Source organism: Heterodontus francisci, chromosome 4 (assembly GCF_036365525.1).
Source record: "Heterodontus francisci isolate sHetFra1 chromosome 4, sHetFra1.hap1, whole genome shotgun sequence".
NCBI lineage: Eukaryota > Metazoa > Chordata > Chondrichthyes > Heterodontiformes > Heterodontidae > Heterodontus > Heterodontus francisci.
The window spans coordinates 18,193,006-18,212,654 of record NC_090374.1 but is presented as its reverse complement, the minus strand read 5'-3'; the positions used below and the strand labels follow the sequence as shown (position 1 = coordinate 18,212,654).

The window sequence follows — 19,649 nt, the reverse complement described above, 5'->3', positions numbered from 1 at the left end:
TGCCAAACACACTTTTCTAAATTTCTAACCTTAGTTTCCTCTGCCTTCCAAACTCATCCACTAGTTTGCTGCCTTCCATTTTCATTTCTGAATTTGTCCCAACTGAGTCCACCATCGGGTCCCCATCCCCCTGCCAAACTAGTTTAAACCCTCAACAGCACTAGCAAAACACCCTGCAAGGAACTCAGTCCTAGCTCTTTTCAGGTGCAACCCGCCCGGCCTGTACAGGTCCCATTTCCCCCAGAGCCGGTTCCAATGCCCCAAAAATCTAAAACCCTCCCTCCTGCACCAACTTTCCAGCCACGCATTCATCTGTCTTATCTTTCTATTTCTGTACTCACTTGCACGTGGCACCTGGAGTAATCTGGAGCTTATTACTTTTGAGGTTCTGCTTGCTAATTTCTTACCTAGCTCAGTAACCTCTTTCTGCAGGACCACATCTGTCTTTCTACCCATGTCGTTAGTACCAATGCGGACCATGACTGTGGACTTTCCCTACTCAGGATGCTCTGCAGCCACTCAGACATCCTTGACCCTGGCACCAGGGAGGCGACACCATCCTGGATTCAAATCTGCGGCCACAAAATGCTGGTCTGTTCCCCTGACGATTGAATCTCCTATCACTATTGCTGTTCTAGTCTCCCTTGTGCCTCCCTGTGCAGCTGAGCCACCAGTGGTGCCATGGCCTTGGCTCTGGCTGCACTCCCCAGATGAACCATCACTTTCATCAGTATTCAGAACTGAATACCTGTTGGAAAGCAAGACGCACTCAGGGGTCTCCAGCAAGATCTGCCCGTTTCTTCTCGACTGTCTGGCTGTCACCCATTCCCCCTTTCCCTGCATACTCAAGCTGCGGGCAGATCATATCTAAAAATGTGCTATCCACAAAGCTCTCATCCTCATGAATGCACAGCAATGTTGCCAGCTGCTGCTCAAGTTCCAAAACCTGGAGCTCAAGCTGCTACAATTGATGACACTTCCTGCACATATGTGCGTGGGTCATGGATAACCATAAGAAATAGAAACAGGAGTAGGACATTCAGCCCCTCAAGCCTGGACCATGGCTGATCTGCCCCAGACCTCAACTCCTCTACTGAGAAGCGTCCTGGAGTTGCCACATAGCACAGGATGTACACTCCAGAGGCTGGAGCAGCCCCGCCATTCCTTTATCTATTAGATAGCAACTTTGGGGAGGCAGTGGCGTAGTTGTATTGTCACCGGGCTAGTAACTCAGAGACCCAGGGTATTGCTCTGGGGACATGAGTTCGAATCCCACCACAGCAGAAGGTGGAATTTGAATTCAATTAATAAATCTGAAATTAAAAATGCTAGTCTAATGATAGTCATGAAACCATTGTCGATTGTTGTAAAAACTCATCTGGTTCACTAATGTCCTTTAGGGAAGGAAATCTGCTGTTCTTACCTGGTCTGACCTACATGCGACTCCAGACCCATAATAATGTGGTTGACTCTTACAAGCCACTCAGCTGTATCTAACCACTACGAAGGCAATAAAACCCGGTATCGACCTAAGCACCGGAAACGACAACGGCAAACCCCTCCTTACTGACATCAGGGGTCTTGTGTCAAACTTGGGAGAGCTGTCCCACAGACTAGTCAAGCAACAGCCTGACAGTTATACTTACAGAATCATACCTTACAGACAATGTTCCAGAAGCTGCCATCACCAGCCCCAAGTTTGTCCTGTCCCACCGGCAGGTCAGACCCAGCAGAGCTGGTGGCACAGTGGTACACAGTCAGGGGGGAGTTGCCCTGAGAGTCCTCAACATTGACTCCGGACCCCATGAAGTCTCATGGCATCAGGTCAAACATGGACAAGGAAACCTCCTGCTGATTACCATCTACCGCCCTCCCACAGCTGATGAGTCAGTACTCCTCCATGTTGAGCACGACTTGGAGGAAGCACTGAGGGTGGCAGGGGCAAAGAATGTATTCTGGGTGGGGGATTTCAATGTCCATCACCAAGAGTGGCTCGGTAGCACCACTACTGACCGAGCTGGCTGAGTCCGAAAGGACACAGCTGCTAGACTGGGTCAGTAGCAGGTGGTGAGGAAACCAACAGGAGAGAAAAACATACTTGACCTCGTCCTCACCAACCTGCCTGCTGCAGATGCATCTGTCCATGCGAGTATTAGTAGGAGTGACCACCGAACAGTTCTTGTGGAGACCAAGTCCAGTCATCACATTGAGGATACCCTCCATTGAGTTGTGTGGCACTACCACCATGCTAAATGGGATAGATTTCTAACAGATCTGGCAATGCAAAACTGGGCACCCATGAGGCGCTGTAGGCCATCAGCAGCAGCAGAACTGTACTCAACCACAATCTGTAACCTCATGGCCCGGCATATCCCCCACTCTACCATTACCATCAAGCCAGGAGACCAACCCTGGTTCAATGAAGAGGGCAGGAGGGCATGCCGGGAGCAGCACCAGGCATACATCAAAATGTGGTGTCAACCTGGTGAAGCTACAACAGAGGACAACTTGCGTGCCAAACTGCATAAGCAGCATGCGATAGAGCTAAGTGATCCCATAACCAATGGATAAGATCCAAGCTCTGCAGTCCTGCCACATCCATCTGTGAATGGTGGTCATAGAATCAGAGTTATACAGTACAGAAACAGGTCCTTCGGCCCAAAGTGTCTGTACCGGCCATCAAGCACTTAACTATTCTAATCTTTGGCCTGTAGCCTTGTACGCTATGGCATTTCAAGTGTTCATCTAAATACTTCTTAAATGTTCTGAGGGTTCCTGATTCTACCACCTCTTCAGGCAGTGCGTTCCAGATTCCAACCACCCTCTGGGTAAAATTTTTTTTCCTCAAATCCCCTCTAAACCTCCTGCACCTTACCTTAAATCTACGCCCCCCGTTACTGACCCTGCCGTTAAGGGAAAAAGTTTCTTCCTATCTAACCTATCAATGCCCCTCATAATTTTGTATACCTCAATCATATCTCCCCTCAGCCTTCTCTGCTCTAAGGCCTAGACTTTTCAGTCTCTCTATAGCTGAAATGGACAATTAAACAGCTAATGGAAGAGGTGGTTCCACAAATATCCCCATCCTCAACGACAGGGGAGCACAGCACATCAGTGTGACAGATAAGGCGGAAGCATTTGTAATAATCTTCAGCCAGAAGTGCCGAGTTGATGATCCATCTCGGCCTCCTCCTGAAGTCCCCAGCATCACAGATGCCAGACTTCAGCCAATACGATGCACTCCGCGCGATATCAAGAAACAAATGAAGGCACTGGATACTGCAAAAGCTATGGGCCCTGACAACATTCCAGCAAGAGTACTGAAGACCTGCACTCCAGAACTTGCCGCCTCCCCAGCCAAGCTGTTCCAGTATAGCTACAACACTGGCATCTACCCTGCATTGTGGAAAATTGCCCAAGTATGCCCTGTACACAAAAAGCAGGACAAGTCCAACCCGGCCAATTACTGCTCCATCAGTCTACTCTCAATCAGTAAAGTGATGGAAGTGGTCATCAACAGTGCCATCAAGAGGCTCTTGCTTAGCAATAACCTGCTCAGTGATGTTCAGTTTGGGTTCCGCCAGTGCTACTCAGCTCCTGACCTCATTACAGCCTTACAAACATGGACAAAAGAGCTGAACTCCAGAGATGAGGGGAGTGTGACTGCCCTTGACATCAAGACAGCATCTGACCGAGTATGGCATCAAGGAGCCCTAGCAAAACTGAAGACAATGGGAATCGGGAAAAACTCCCCGCTGGTTGGAGTCATACCTAGCGCAAAGGAAGATGGTTGTGGCTGTTGGAGGTCAATCACCTGAGCCCCAGGACATCACTGCAGGAGTTCCTCGCGGTAGCGTCCTAGGCCCAACCATCTTCAGCTGCTTCATCAATGACCTTCCTTCAATCATAAGGTCAGAAGTGGGGATGTTCGCTGAAAATTACACAATGTTCAGCACCATTCGCGACTCCTCAGATACTGAAGCAGTGTCGAAATGCAGCAAGACCTGGCTAATATCCAGGCTTGGGTTGATAAGTGGCAAGTAATATTCGCGCCACACAAGTGCCAGGCAATGACCATCTTCAACAAGAGAGAATCTAACCATCTCCCCTTGACATTCAATGGCATTACGATCGCTGAATCCCCCACTATCAACATCCTAGGGGTTGACCAGAAGCTGAACTGGAGCAGCCATATAAATACCATGGCTGCAAGAGCAAGTCAGAGGCTAGGAACTCGCCTTCTGACTCCCCAAAGCCTGTCCACCATCTACAAGGCACAAGTCAAGAGTGCGATGGAATACTCTCCACTTGCCTGGATGGGTGCAGCTCCAACAACACTCAGGAAGCTCGACACCATCCAAGACAAAGCAGCCTGCTTGATTGACACCGCATCGACAAACATTCACTCCCTCCACCACCGATGCACAGTGGCAGCAGTGTGTACCATCTACAAGATGCGCTGCAGCAATGCACCAAGGCTCCTTAGACAGCACCTTCCAAACCCACGACCTCTACCACTTAGAAAGAGGAGGGCAGCTGGTGGATGGGAACACCACCACCTGAAAGTTCCCCTCCAACCCACATAGCATCTGGACTTGGAACTATATCGCTGTTCCCTCATTGTCGCTGGGTCAAAATCCTGGAACTCTCTTCCTAACAGCACTGTGGGTGTACCTACCACACATGGACTGCAGTAGTTCAAGGCAGCAGCTCACCACCACCTTCTCGAGGGCAATTAGGGATGGGAAATAAATGCTGGCCGAGCCAGATGCGCCCAAGCCTTAAAGCCTGGCAACCCTACTAGACCAGACGACGTGTGTGGGGTTCGGGTCGAAATTCCAAGTCCAGCATTCGGGCTCGAGTTGGGTCGGGTTGGACAGGGCTGCTTCTGGGAAGTCACGGGATCAGGCTTACCCATGATTCCCCACAACTCCAGCTGTAGGAACGGATGAAGGATATGCGTGTCGGGTCGGGTGCAAAAAATATTTAAAGGACTCGGGCCCCGAGCCCACTTGAATATTTATAATGGCACTCTGAAATCAATAAAACTCAAAAGCTTGTTCCGATCAAGTGTTTGTATTCAGCATTAAAGAACCCTTAACACACATCTTAAATGCAACAGAACTTTCCTCCTCAAACTGATCAAGATTAGAAACGAATTCAAAGTCATAATTCTGAAGTGAAAATGGATGAGGCACCTTTCAATAAATAATTTGCTTGAGGTTTAAAGTTATATCCAAGTAAGTTTTTACTGTTCCAATTTCTACACAGGTACAAAGTTTTAAAGCAATGGATTAACGAAAGCTACAATCAGTTTACCCAAAAATTAGCTGACCCACACAGATTGGATAGATCCAAGGTTTGATACTCAATTTGTGTCATTAGTTGATTTCAGTTGGGATAGTAATAATTTCAAGACAACTATTTTAATAATGGGAGCAACGGCAATAAAATGTGTGGTCTTCCTATTGATCACTGCAAAATCTGATGCAGGACTGGTGTGGTTGACGAGTGAGCTTAGACGTAATCACATCTAAAGTCAAATATTCTGCTGAAACTCATCAAGCTATGGTATCAGGGAGCAACTGGTATCCATACAACTATCTCCCAGTCGGGAGTAAATCCTTTTAGGGCAACAAAAGGTTTCAGGGTGTATCACTACTATAAAAATGGAACAAAAAGGAATGCCAAACATACCCATCCTTAATAAGCAAAAAGGGAGCAAGTTTATACATTGTAGTCCGTGAAGATCTTTCAACATCCTTAACTCACTGCATGCGCTTCACAAAAAGCACAGAACAGGAACTATACTTTCTGGAACTCATGCCACTTGTGTTGGAGGAAGCACACTTCTCTTGGACAGCATTTTTCTCAAGCGTGACACTAATGCTTCATTGGCATGCATTGCAATCCTATACAAAAGCATCTGAATACACAAACAGAAGCTTCACTAATCTATTCACTGAGGAAATTAACAGGACGTCCATCAGACAGCTGAACAAAGTGCTTGGGATCAGGCTGAACCTTAATGCCCTGAAATTCCAGGCCCACAAGAACACAAGTCCACTTCAGGAATTATTCTCAATGGCTTCAAGCTACTGTACAGAACCAGATGGCACAAAACAAGGTACGCACTTCCTCACCAGTTGGTTCCTGGCCTTCATCTTATTAACGATGTCTTAAGAAATACAATTTAAGAAATACATTTTCAGTGAAGCATCTAGAGTGGTCATTCTTGAAGTTAACTGCAGACTGTAACTTTATAAAGAAAGAGGAACAAATTTCCATTACATAGTGCCTCTCATCTTCAGGACCTCCCAAAGCACTTTACGGCCAATGAAGTACTTTAGGAGTGCAGTCGTCGTTGTAACGTTGGAAAACGTGGCAACCAATTAGTACACAAAAGGTCCCACAATTCAATAACAATGTAACAATCAGATTATCTGTTTTTAGTGATGCTAGCTGAATGATAAATATTGACAAGGACAAGCTCCCCTGCTCTTCTTTGAAGTCTTTTACATCCACCTGAGTGGGCAGACCTGGCCTCTGTTTAATGTCTTATCTGAAAAACAGACATTCCAACAGTGCAACATGCCCTTAGCACTGCACAAAATGCAAGCCTAGATCAAGGATACAAAAAGTGTTCAAAAAAGAAAAAAAAAGGAGGGGTGACTGATCAGGAAAAACATCATGGTATTTGAAAGAGCAGAGGGGGACAAGGGCAGAATCCATTTGGTTATAGTTGACAAACAAAAAAAAAAAAAAAAGAGGGATGATCACCAGTCTGGGGATATCCTGTAGGCTTCCAAATAGTGAGAGGCACACAGAGGAGCAAATCTGAAGGCAAATCACAGATATGTAAGAACTATAGAGTGGTGATATTGGGGACCGTTAATTATCCAAATATCGATTGGGATAATATTAAGAGTAAAGGGTAAGGAGGAATTTAAAAGAACTTCCTTGACCAGTATGTTCTTAGTCCAACTAGGAAAGAGGCATTGCTGGATCTGGTGCTGGGAAATGAGGTGGGCCAAATGGGCCAAGTGTCTGTGGGAGAACATTTGGTTAAGAGTAATCATTGTATCATAAGGCTTAGACTAGTAATGGAACACAGCAAGGAACAAGCTGAAGACAAACTTCTAAATTTGAAGATGGCTAACTTCAAATGGGATGAGGGGGGATCTAGCCAGGGTAAAATGGAACCAAAAACTGACAGGAAAAACTGCAATGGAAGAATTGGTGATCTTTAAAAAGGAGATGTTTCAGGTTCAGGACATTCCAACAAGGGCAAAAGGTAGGGGAACCAAAATCAGGACTCCTTGGATGACAGAGAGATACAGAATATGAGGAAATAAAGAGAGGATGTATGATGCATGTCAGGTGAATTCTTCAAGAGAGAAGCAGGCCAAATACAATAAGTTGAGTGGGGAAGTAAAGAGGAAAATAAGAGAATGAGAGTAGAACAGTCAACATAAGAGGGACACCAAAGATCTTCTACTGGTGTGTAAATAGTAAGTGGGTAGGAAGAAGCGGGGTGGGACCTATGAGAGACAAAGAGGCTGATATGCTTAGAGGCGCAAGTCAGGCTAGAATACTTAATGAGTACTTTGTATCACTGTTTGCTAAGGAAGAGGATACGGACAAAATATCAGTGGAAGTGGAGATGGTAGAGGTAATAGATGAGGTGAAAATTAAGGGGCAGGAGATACTGGAAAGGCTGGCTATACTTAAGAGTGGTCTGGATGGCTTATATCCAAGGTTGCTAAAGGAAATGGGGTGAAGATAGCAGAAGGGCTTACCATAAATCTTCCAGAGGTTTGAGCTAATTAAGGATAGCCAGCACAGATTTGTGAAAGGCAGATCATGCTTGACTAACCTAAATACATTTTTTGATGAAGGTTGAGGAAGGGAATGTAAATTGATGTTGTCTATTTAGATTTGAAGAAAGCATTTGACAAAGTACCACATTAAAGGCTGGTTGACAAAACTGAGGCTCATGGAATACGAGGGTCAGTGTCAGCTTGCATAAACATTTGGCTCAAGGAGAGAAAACAACAAGTCATGGTAAATAGTTATTCTCCAAACGGAGGATGGTAGACTGCAGTGTTCCAAGGGTTAGTGCTAGGACCACTGATTTTTATATATGACATGGGACCTAGATATTGGAATAGAGGGTAACAATGAGGGAGATGGTGGTGTAGTGGCATTGTCACTGGACTAGTCATCTAGAGGCCCAGGTGAATGTCCTGGGGTCATGGGTTCAAATCCTACCATGGCAGCTGGTGGAATTTAAATTCAATAAAAAAAAACTTTTTTTTTAAATCTGGAATTAAAAGCTAGTCTCATTAATGGTGCCATGAAACTATCAATTGTCGTAAAAACCCATCTGGTTCACAAAAATTTCCTTTAGGGAAGGAAATATGTTGTCCTTACCTGGTGACTTCAGACCCACACTAAAGTGGTTGTTTAGTTTAGTTTAGAGATACAGCACTGAAACAGGCCCTTCAGCCCAATGAGTCTGTGCCGACCCTCAACCACCCATTTATACTAATCCTACACTAATCCCATATTCTTACCACATCCCCACCTGTCCCTATATTTCCCTACCACCTACCTATACTAGGGGCAATTTATAATGGCCAATTTACCTACCAACCTGCAAGTCTTTTGGCTTGTGGGAGGAAACCGGAGCACCCGGAGAAAACCCACGCAGACACAGGGAGAACTTGCAAACTCCACACAGGCAGTACCCAGAATTGAACCCGGGTCGCTGGAGCTGTGAGGCTGCGGTGCCATTCAGTTGTCAACAGCAATTAGGGCAACAAATGCTGGCTTTGCCAGCAACGCCCACATCCCATGAAAGAACTTATTAAAAAAATTCAAAACTTGGAGGTGTGGCAAACAGTGAGGATAATATAAATCGACTGCAGCAGAACACTGGCTGGCTAGCAGAATGGGCAGACAGGTGGCAAATGAAATTAAATACAGCCAAGTGTGAGGTGATGCATTTTTGGAGAAGGGATGGGGAAAGGTCATATAGGCTTAATGGCACAGTTCTAAAGCATGTGCAGGTTCAGAGGGACCTGCGGGGGTGCACATGTGCTTAGATCTTTAAAGGTGGAAGGACATACTGATTGTGGTCAGCAAAGCATATGGGATCCTGGGCTTCATAAATAGAGAATATAGAGTACAAAAGCAGGGAAGTTATGCTTAACCTGTATAAAGCTCTGGTTAGGCACAAGTAGAATATTACATACTGTTCTGGTCACACTTTAGGAAGGAATTGAGGGCCCTCGAAAGTGTGAAGAGATTTACCAAAACTGTTCCAGGGATAAGGGATTTTAGCTACAAGGTTAGGCTGGAGAAGATGGAGTCATTCTTGGAACAAAGGAGACTGTGGCAAGATTCTGCCTGGTTTGGATAAGGTAGACAAGGAAAAACTGTTCCCATTAGGTGATATGAGGAATAGGGGACACAGATTTAAGGTTTTGGGCAAGAGATGAAGAGGGGATGCGAGGAAGAATTTTTTGTTTTAAACACAGCAAGTGGTAATGACTTGGAATTTGCTGTCTACGAGTGTGGAGGCCAAGACAGTAAATGATTTCAAAAGGAAATCTGATGGGCATTTGAGGGAAATAACTTGCAAGGCTGCGGGGATACAGTGGCAGAATGGGATTGACTGGATTGCTCTGCAAAGATCTGGCATGGAGTCGATGGGCCAAATGACCTCCTTCTGTGCTGTATATGACTATTGTGCGCTCAGGTCTCTGGAGCGGGACATGAACCCAGAACCTACTGACTCAAAGATAAGTGCTACCCACTGAACCAAAGCGGATACCTAATGGATGTAGCTTACATATCCTCCCACTCTTTCCTTCATCTTCTCAGGCTTTTTAAAATCTAGCATAGGTTATTAAATGGTAGCTAGAAAATTACAATACAAGGAAACCGAATGTTCAAATCACCAGGAAATGAAATGAGCCTCAGCCGACTGGCTAAAACACAAGAACCAGTAAGATAATTACACATTTTTCAAATTAAAATCAACTTTAGAGGACTTCCCTTCTTCCAAATCTGAGAGACTGGCCCAAGGCTCTCAGCATAACAAGTGAAGCCCTCCCTCACTAGAATAGGCCATGCCTGGGTAGACTGCAAAGGGACCCAGAAACATCTGGAAATGACGACATGCACCGTCAGGTCTACAGTCCAACACATACTATCAAATTAAAACAAACTGACTTAGACCCTGCAGAGTTAGACAGATAGTAAGAAGATTTTAACTTCTCTTAGTGACTCCAGAATATTTAGCTCTCAGGCGTGCCCAAATATAGAATGCAACTGGACTGATCATTTTTATAAATAGTGAACGAGAGAGATTATCCAACCTCTTCCAGAATCATTAGGAAGCTTAACAGTGAAATTGTATCCAGGATCCTCAACATTCAATATGAACTAGGTTATAAATTTTTCCAAGAAGTTAGTAATAGCATAGAGACTTCAGATCAGGAGTTTTTTGGAACAAGCTGTTGAGACATTCATATCATAAAAATTATTTTGCCAAACTAAATCAGAAAAACTGCCCGTCTCAAAATGAAGACCAGGAAGTTGGCACACATGGAATACAAAATCATTCCCTCAAAGTAGCAATAGCCAACAAGCTTTCACCAAAACGAAAAAGGATACAAAGAGATAACAATGAAAGTCTAGGATATCACGACCAGGTGAGAAGGGGTCTGGGGTAGAGGCCTGCTACCCGACCCAAACGGGACCCAGCAACGTGTTGGTTCGGGTCGGGCCGGACATACACATTAAGTGCTCTGCTGGTAAGTATTGAAATTTTTTTTAAAAATCGTACCTGAGCTGGAAGTCTGGGACGATACTGAGTCTGCACAGTGAGCGAGTGACGTCACTATGATGTCATCATGCATGCACTGCAGCTTCATGGAGTTTCCCAGTCGGAAGGCAAGTTAAGGAATGGTTGGGCCGAGGTCGGGGCAAAATTGGAGGAACTGGGCTGGGTCGGGTCCGCTGTGGTTCGGTTAGGTTCAGGTCAGGTTCTTTTTTCCCCCACCTGAGCAGGCCTCTAGTCTGGGAGTTCCCTCTCAGCCTCTGCCTGGTTTAACCGTAACAGGGTTTAATTTTAAATACACCCTATTAAAAAAAAGAGAGAGAGAGGTTAATCATGTGACTAGCTGGTTTGGCCACTTCTGTTTGCGGATTCTGCCATCTTAGCAGACTTCCTGGAATGTGAGCTTTCTCACCTTCAATGCCTGGCGATCAAAGTCCATTTTGGGTTAAGTGGACCAGGGAATAGTCCTTTGTCTCTCCAAGCACTGTGTTAGTATGCAAATGTTTTCCCAGCCAAGTGTCTGGTGATTTTTTTTTTAAAAACAAGTCCTTTCTTCACTCCAGCAACAGATTAAAATCAATGTTCATATGACAAAATTAATATGCCTCATTCTTGGCAGATGGGGGTCTACATGACAAGGGTTTATAGCTTTTTGTTTAAAAATATGATGAGTGATTAAGTGACTAACAGGTTAACTTACCTTAAGGATAATTTGAGGTGGTAAATGTATGACTGTTTACTTCCAACAGTAACAAAACAAAATGTTACAATTCAATTATATTGGCCTTTCACATAAGCCAAGTAAAACACTGCATTATAAATCTTTTATAGAGAACTGGTTTTGGCTTTCAATTGCGATTGGTTTCAAGTGGTTGGTGGGCGAGTTTTTTTCCTCTAAACTAGGGCATTGGGAAATTAAAAATTTGAATCAGGGCACGTAACACTAAGTGAATTAATAAGAATATAAGCACAGCAGTTTCACCTGAGTGTAGATTTCACCAGAGCACAAGGGAATTGTGGCAAGTGTGGGAATTCGGAAAGGCAGGGGCAAGAGGTATTGTTTGATATATAAAAACTAAATATAAAACAAATAGGGTTAAATTAGAAACAAAAAAGTGCATTTCTAGCATTTGCAGTATTTTGCTTTTATTTTAGGGTTAAGTAGTACTGTGCAGCTGGGTTACAGTAAAAACTTAAATCATAACTAAATTTAATTTAAATTCAAAATTTTAATTTAAGACCTAGAATAAAAACTATAACTAGACAACTGAATATTTCAAAGCAAAAACCAAATTAGTTTAATAAAATACAATTAAGATGGCAGGGCAGGTGATGTTGCAGCTGGAACATGTGGGAGCTGGTGGACACGAGTGGGACCAACCACATCTGCAGTAAATGTCTGCAACTCGAAGAATGTCGGCTATATGGCTGCGTTTGCTGACACCACCACTAGGCGGCACTGCAATGGCACATGCACAAATGCAGCCTGTGCCACTAAAATGTCACAGTCTGCGATGTCAGGCAGCTGCCAGGATTAAAGATGGCGCTGCTCAAATAATCACAAGATGGCAACCTAAACACATGGCAGCACACAATGGCCGGAGGGGAGGGAGCGAGCTGGGAGGGGACGGGAGGGAACGAGCGGGCAGGCGTGTGAGCCAGCGGTCGGGGGTGTGGCAAGCAGGCGGTGAGGGGGCGGTGAGCGAGCGAGCAGGCAGGCGGCGGGGCCGGGAGCGGGTGGAAGGGGGAGTGTGCACCCGCCACCAGCAAGGTCTTTGGCCGCTCTCTACCCGCTCCCCAGACCCCCTCTCCCCCCACCCCTGCTCTCTCCGGCCCAGATCCCCCCCCCCCCACCATCTGCTCGCGTTACGCGATGACATCATCTGCGCATGCGCCAACCCCATCTGCCCGCATTACGCAATGTCATCTGCGCATGCGCCAACCAGTCCTGGCACTGCGGAACGCAGCGCATGCACAGAGGGTAGGAACCAATCTGCGCATACAGATGCGTGGGAACACCACCTGCAAGATCCCCTCCAAGTCACACAGCATCCTGATTTGGAAATATAACACCATTCATTCACTGTTGCTGAATCAAAATCCTGGAACTCTCTCCTTAACAGCACTGTGGGTGTACCCACACCATGGTCTGCAGCGGCTCAAGAAGACAGCTCACCACCACCTTCTCAAGGGCAATTAGGGATAGGCAACAAATGCTGGCCTTGCCAACGACGCCCACATCCTATGAAATAATTTTTAAAAAGCCACTCAGGTCTTTCCACTGTCCCCAGGTGTTGACACTTGCCTGGGATATTTGCATTTTTCAAATTACTGACTCCTTGTTTTACAACCCGAAAATCTGGGAGGGCAAAACCCATTGTTCTGCAGGTGTCAGTGCTGTAGACTCTTTTTTAGAAGACAGTCTTTTATCAGTGTTCTCTGTTGTTCTGTTAACCTTCGAGAGAGTGGAGGGGAGGTCACCCGACCTTCCGGCCCCCATCAAAATCAACATTTTTAAGACATAATCTGTTACAAAGATCCAGCATTCATAACACAAGGGAAAGAAGTCACTGGTGGGAGTAGTCTATAGGTCCCCTAACAGTGACTACACTGTAGGACAGAGTACCAAATCAGGATAAATTTTACATTTAGTTTGAGGACGAGAAACCTGGGCCTAAAATTAGCATTTTAAACTTAAATAAAGGCAATTACAAGGGTATGAAGACAGAGTTGGCTAAAGCGGACTGGGAAAATTGATTTGAAAGTAAATAAGCAGTGAGACAGTTAAAGGAGATATTTCATAATTCTCAACAAAGATATATTTCATTGAGCAAGAAAGACTACGAAAAGGATGAACTAGCCCTAGCTAACTAAGGAAGTTAAGGAAGATATCAAATTGAAAAAAAAGGCAATGTTGCAAAGATTAAATGGTAGGCTAGAAGATTTGGAACATTTTAGAAACCAGCAATGGGTGACAAAAAAAAAGGGGGAAAATAAATTGAGAGTAAACTAGCAAGAAATACAAAGACAGACAGTAAAAGCGTCTACAAATATATAAAAAGGAAAAGAGTAGCTTAACAGACGAACATACAAATTAGGAACAAAAGGCCATTCAGCCCCTCGAGCCTGCTCCACCATTCAATAAGTTCATGGCTTAACTGATTGTTCCACATTCCAGCCTACCCCCAATAACCTTTGACCCCTTTGCTTATCAAGTATCTATCTACCTCGGCCTTAAAAATAGTCAAAGGCTCCGCTTCCACTGACTTTTGAAGAGGATTCCAAAGACTCATAACCCTCAGAGAAAAAATTTCTCATCTGTCTTAAATGGGCAAACCCTTACTTTTAAACAGTGACCCCTACTTCGAGATTCTCCAAGGAGAAACATCCACCCTGTCAAGACCTTTTATGTTTCAATTAAGTCGCCTCTTACTCTTCTAAATTCCAGCGGATACAAGCCTAGCCTGTCCAATCTGTAAACATTGGTCCCCGAGAGAATGAGACTGGATAATTAATAAATGGGTAACAAGGAAAGAGCAGAGACTTTGAATAAATATTTTCTAACTGTCTTCGACACTAAAAGCATCCCAATACTACTGGAAAAATAGGGTGCAAAAGGGAGGAACTTAAAACAACCATGATTACAGAAAAAGTGCTAAGCAAACTAGTGGGACCGAAGGCTGACAGATGCCCTGGACCTGATGGCCTGCAGAGATCATAGATGCATTGGTTGTAATCTTCCAAAATGCCTAGCAGACTGGAAAACTCCAAATGTAACACCTCTATTCAAGGAAGGAAGGAGACAGAAAACAGGAAACTATAGGCCAGTTAGTCTAACATCTGTCATTGGGAAAATGCTGGAATCCATTAAGGAAGCAGGACATTTAGAAAGCCATAATGCAATCAGGTAGAGTCAACGTGGTTTTATGAAAGGGGAATAGTGTTTGACAAATTTATTAAGAGTCCTTTGAAGATGTAACAAGCAGGGTGGATAAAGGGGAAATCAGCATATGTAGTACATTTAGATTTCCAAAATAATTTGATAAGGTACCACATAAAAGGTTACTACACAAGGTAAGAGCTCATGGTTTTGGGGGTAGTTTATTAACATGGATAAGGATTGGCCAACTAACACGAAACAGAGTCTGGATAAATGGGTCATTTTCAGACTGGCAAACTAACTCGTGGGGTGCCACAGACATCAGTGCTGGGGCCTCAGCTACTTACAATTGATGTTAACGACTTGGATGAAGTGTTAAAGTATATTGAAGCCAAATTTGCTGGCGATACAAAGATAGGTAGGAAACAAATAGTGAGAAGGACACAAAGCACCTGCAGAAGGATATAGATAGGTTAAGTGAGTAGGCAAAAATTTGGCAGATGGAGTACAATGTAGGAAAATGTGAGATTATTCACTTTAGTAGAATTGGAGAACAAAATATTTAAATAGAAAGAGAATACAGAATGCTGAGGTACAGAGGGATCTGGGTGTCCTCGTACATGAAACAAAGTTAGTATGTAGGTAAAGCAAATAATCAGGATAGCAAGTAGGAATGTTGGCATTTATTACAAGGGGATGGAGTATAAAAGTAGGGAAGCCTTGCTTCAACTGTACAGGGCACTGACAAGATCACACGTAGAGTACGGCATACAGTTTTGGTCTCCTTATTTAAGGAGAGAGATATACTTGCAATGGAGGCAGTTCAGAGAAGGTTCACTAGGTTGATTTCTGGGATGAAGGGACTGTCTTGAGAAAAGACTGAGCAGGTTATGCCTATACTCATTGGAGTCAAGAAGAATGAAAGGTGATCTTATTGAAATAGATAAGATTCTGAGGGGGCTTGACAGGGCAGACTCTGACATGACGTTTCATGCTCAAGATGGAAACTAGAACTGAGGGACATAGTTTCAGAATAAGAGGTCACCCATTCAAGATGGAAATGGAGGAGGAATTTCTTCTGAGGATTGTTAATCTTTGGAATTTTCTACCCCAGACAGATGTGCACGCTGAGTCACTGAACATATTCAAGACTGAAATACAGACTTTTGAACTATAGGGGAGACAAGGGTTGTGGGGGAACAGCCAGGAAAGTGGAATTGAGGCCAAGTTCAGATCAACCATGATCTTACTGAATGGCAGAGCAGGCTCAAGGGGCCATATGGCCTACTCCTGTTCCTATTTATGTATTCACAAATATAATTGCAATGTCATAATATTTAAAATATTTGGTGTAAGATTTTAATATACCTACCATACACATTAATATACCCATGATGAAATGATAGCAGTCGGGCCTTTAACAATAACTACAGACTAGTTTACATTTCAAATACTAGTGATCATAGAAACATAGAAAATAGGAGCAGGACTAGACCATTCGGCCCTTCGAGCCTGCACCGTCATTCAATACGATCATGGCTGATTGTCCAAACTCAGTACCCTGATCCTGCTTTCTCCCTGTATCAGTCGATTCCTTTAGCCCAAAGAACTATATCTAACTCTTTCTTGAATATATTTAATGATTTGACCGCAACTGCTTCCTGTGGTAGAGAATTCCACAGGTTCACCACTCTCTGGGTGAAGAAATCCCCCCTCACCTCAGTCCTAAATGGCTTACTCCTTATCCTTAGATTGTGACCCCTGGTCTTGGACTGCCCCCACCATCAGGAACATCCTTCCTGCATCTAATCTGTCCAGTCCTGTTAGAATTTTGTAGGTTTCTAGGAGATCCCCACTCATTCTTCTAAACTCTAGCGAATACAAGCCTAATTGACCCAATCTCTCTTCATATGTCAGTCCTGCCATCCCAGGAATCAGTCTGGTGAACCTTTGCTGCACTCCCTCCAGAGCAAGAACATCCTTCCTCAAATAAGGAGACCAAGGCCTTGTATAATTGCAGCAAGACATCCTTGCTCCTGTACTCGAATCCTCTCGCTATGAAGGCCAACATACCATTTGCCTTCTTAACTGCCTGTTGCACCTGTCTGCTTACTTTCAGCAACTGATGCACAAGGACACCCAGGTCTCGCTGCACCTCCCCCTTTCTCAATCTACCGCCGTTCAGATAATAATGTGCCTGTTTTTGCTACCAAAGTGGATAACCTCACATTTATCCACATTATACTGCATCTGCCAAGTATTTTCCCACTCACTCAACCTGTCCAAATCACACTGGAGCTTCTCTGCATCCTCCTCACAGATCACACTCCCACCCAGCTTTGTCATCTGCAAACTTGGATATATTACATTTAATTCCCTCATCTATATCATAAAGACAGGGCTAAATTGTGGCGAGTCGAAGAGACTTAGTAGTTGGCAGGAAAAAAGACAGAGGCGCAAGGGGAGAGCCAACTGTGCAACAGCCCCAACAAACATATTTCTCTGCAGCACCTGTGGAAGAGCCTGTCACTCCAGAATTGGCCTTTATAGCCACTCCAGGCGCTGCTTCACAAACCACTGACCACCTCCAGGCGCGTATCCATTGTCTCTCGAGATAAGGAGGCCCAAAAGAAAGAATATCATTAATATATATTGTGAATAGCTGGGGTCCTAGCACTGATCCCTGCGGTATCCCACTCGTCACTGTCTGCCACTTGGAAAAAGACCCGTTTATTCCTACTCTCTATTTCCTGTCTGCCAACCAGTTCTCTATCCATGTCAGTACCTTACCCCCAATCCCACGTGCTTTAATCTTGCACGCTAACCTCTTATGTGGGACCTTATTGAAAGCCTTCTGAAAGTCCAATTACACCACATCCACTGGTTCTCCCTTATCTATTCTACTAGTTACATCCTCAAAAAATTCCAGTAGATTTGTCAAGCATGATTTCCCTTTCGTAAATCCATGTTGACTTTGTCCGATCATGTCATTGTTTTCCAAGTGCTCTGCTATTACATCTTTTATAATGGACTCCAGCATTTTCCCCACTACTGATGTCAGGCTAGCCAGTGTATAATTCCCTGTTTTCTCTCTACCTCCTTTTTTAAATAGTGGGGTTATATTAGCTACCTTCCAATCCGTTGGAACTGTTCCAGAGTCTATAGAATTTTGAAAAATGACCAGCAATGCATCTACTATTTCAAGGGCCACTTCCTTAAGTACTCTGGGATGTAGATTATCAGGCCCTGGGGATTTATCGGCCTTCTATCTGATCAATTTCCCTAACACCATTTCCCTACTAATACTGATTTCGTACAGTTCCTCCTTCTCACTAGACCCTATGTTCCCTAACATTTCTGGGAGGAATTTGTGTCCTCCTTTGTGAAGACAGAACTAAAGTGTGTATTTAATTGGTCTGCTATTTTTGTTCCCTATTATAAATTCCCCTGTTTCTGACTGTAAGGGACCCACATTTGTCTTCACTAATCTTTTTCTTTTTCATATCTATAGAAGCTTTTACAGTCAGTTTTTATGTTCTCTGAAAGCTTACTCTCATACTCTATTTCCCCCTTCTTAAATCAATCCCTTTGTCCTCCTTTGCTGAATTCTAAACTGCTCCCAATCCTCAGGTTTGCTGCTTGTTCTGGCCATTTTATATTTCTCCTCCTTGGATCTAATACTATCCCCAATTTCTTTTGCAAGCCACGGTTGAGCCACCCTTCTGTTTCATTTTTGCGCCAGACAGGAATGAACCATTGTTGTAATTCATTCATGCGCTCTTTAAATGCTAGCCATTGCCAACCCTTTAAGTAACGTTCCCCAATCTATCATAGATAACTCGTGCCTCATACCTTCGTAGTTTCCTTTACATAGATTCAGGACCCTAGTCTCGGAATCAACTCTCTTACTCTCCATCCTAATGGAGAATTCCATCAGGTTATGGTCGCTCTTCCCCAAGGGACCCCGCACAGCAAGATTGTTAACTAATCCTTTCTAATTACACAATACCCAGTCTAGGATGGCCTGTTCTCTAGTTGGTTCCTCAACATATTGATCCAAAAAACCAACACGTACGCACTCCAGGAATTCCTCCTCTACAGTATTATTGCTGATTTGGTTTGCCCAATCTATATTTAGATTAAAATCACCCATAATTACAGTTGCACTCTTATTGCATGAGAAATATTAAGAACACGTGCACCTGCAACAATCCAATTAAAAAGGAAATGTTTGACGTTACCGGACTCTGTAGAATCATGGAGACCCTTTTCCTCTGCTCCATCATGTTGAAATCCTGACGCAAGTCTGGTGGCATATTCCTCTCTCTCAGGTATTCAGGATTGTTCTCATCAACTCGGTCGAAGTACTTCTCCTTGTGTGGAGCAGTTGATGGGGGTGGGGAAGTAACCACCCCTGCAACAGAGTCACCATTCATAGCAAGGTGTTCTAGGTTCCTATGGGGAAAAACAAATTGAAATGTCAACTCATCACTATCAATAACTAATAAACCACTAAAGTCTCACTACTCAGGGAAAAGACTCCACTTCATCCAGTTTCAGATTTAATGGTCTCAATCACAAAAAAAAAGCTAAACCATTGGAAATTTAAGTGAAATTGACAGATTGCTCCACTTTCACTCATGTTTTAAAAAAAAATATTTTCATCTTTTCTTGCATTATATTTCAACGCCGAGTGAAGGTAAAATAAGTGTCAGAAGAGTTAAAATTAAAACTAAGAACGTGAAAAGGTGTATAAGGATAACTATTTAAAATTGCTGCAAGCAAAAAAAGCTATTATACATCGAGAATTAGTCTTTTTGTACTATAGGAGTATGGCATTAGTGCTCATAAAAACATTACAATACTTTTTAAAATCAGTTGGATGAGTTAATTGTGAATTTCAAGCAGTCAAAATCCATT

The 19,649-nt window shown here is 43.8% G+C and overlaps 1 protein-coding gene across 5 annotated transcripts in view; it reads right to left on the bottom strand.

Annotated features, from left to right (window-relative positions):
* add1 (adducin 1 (alpha)) overlaps positions 1 to 19,649 on the bottom strand; it is a 245,963-nt gene that overhangs the window by 145,877 nt on the left and 80,437 nt on the right. For all 5 annotated transcript variants that reach the window (XM_068029236.1, XM_068029237.1, XM_068029240.1 and 2 more), the window contains one exon: positions 18,971 to 19,184. In XM_068029236.1, the coding sequence (XP_067885337.1) occupies positions 18,971 to 19,165 (195 nt within the window). In that variant the 5' untranslated portion in view covers positions 19,166 to 19,184. The remainder of the gene's footprint in view (positions 1 to 18,970; positions 19,185 to 19,649) is intronic.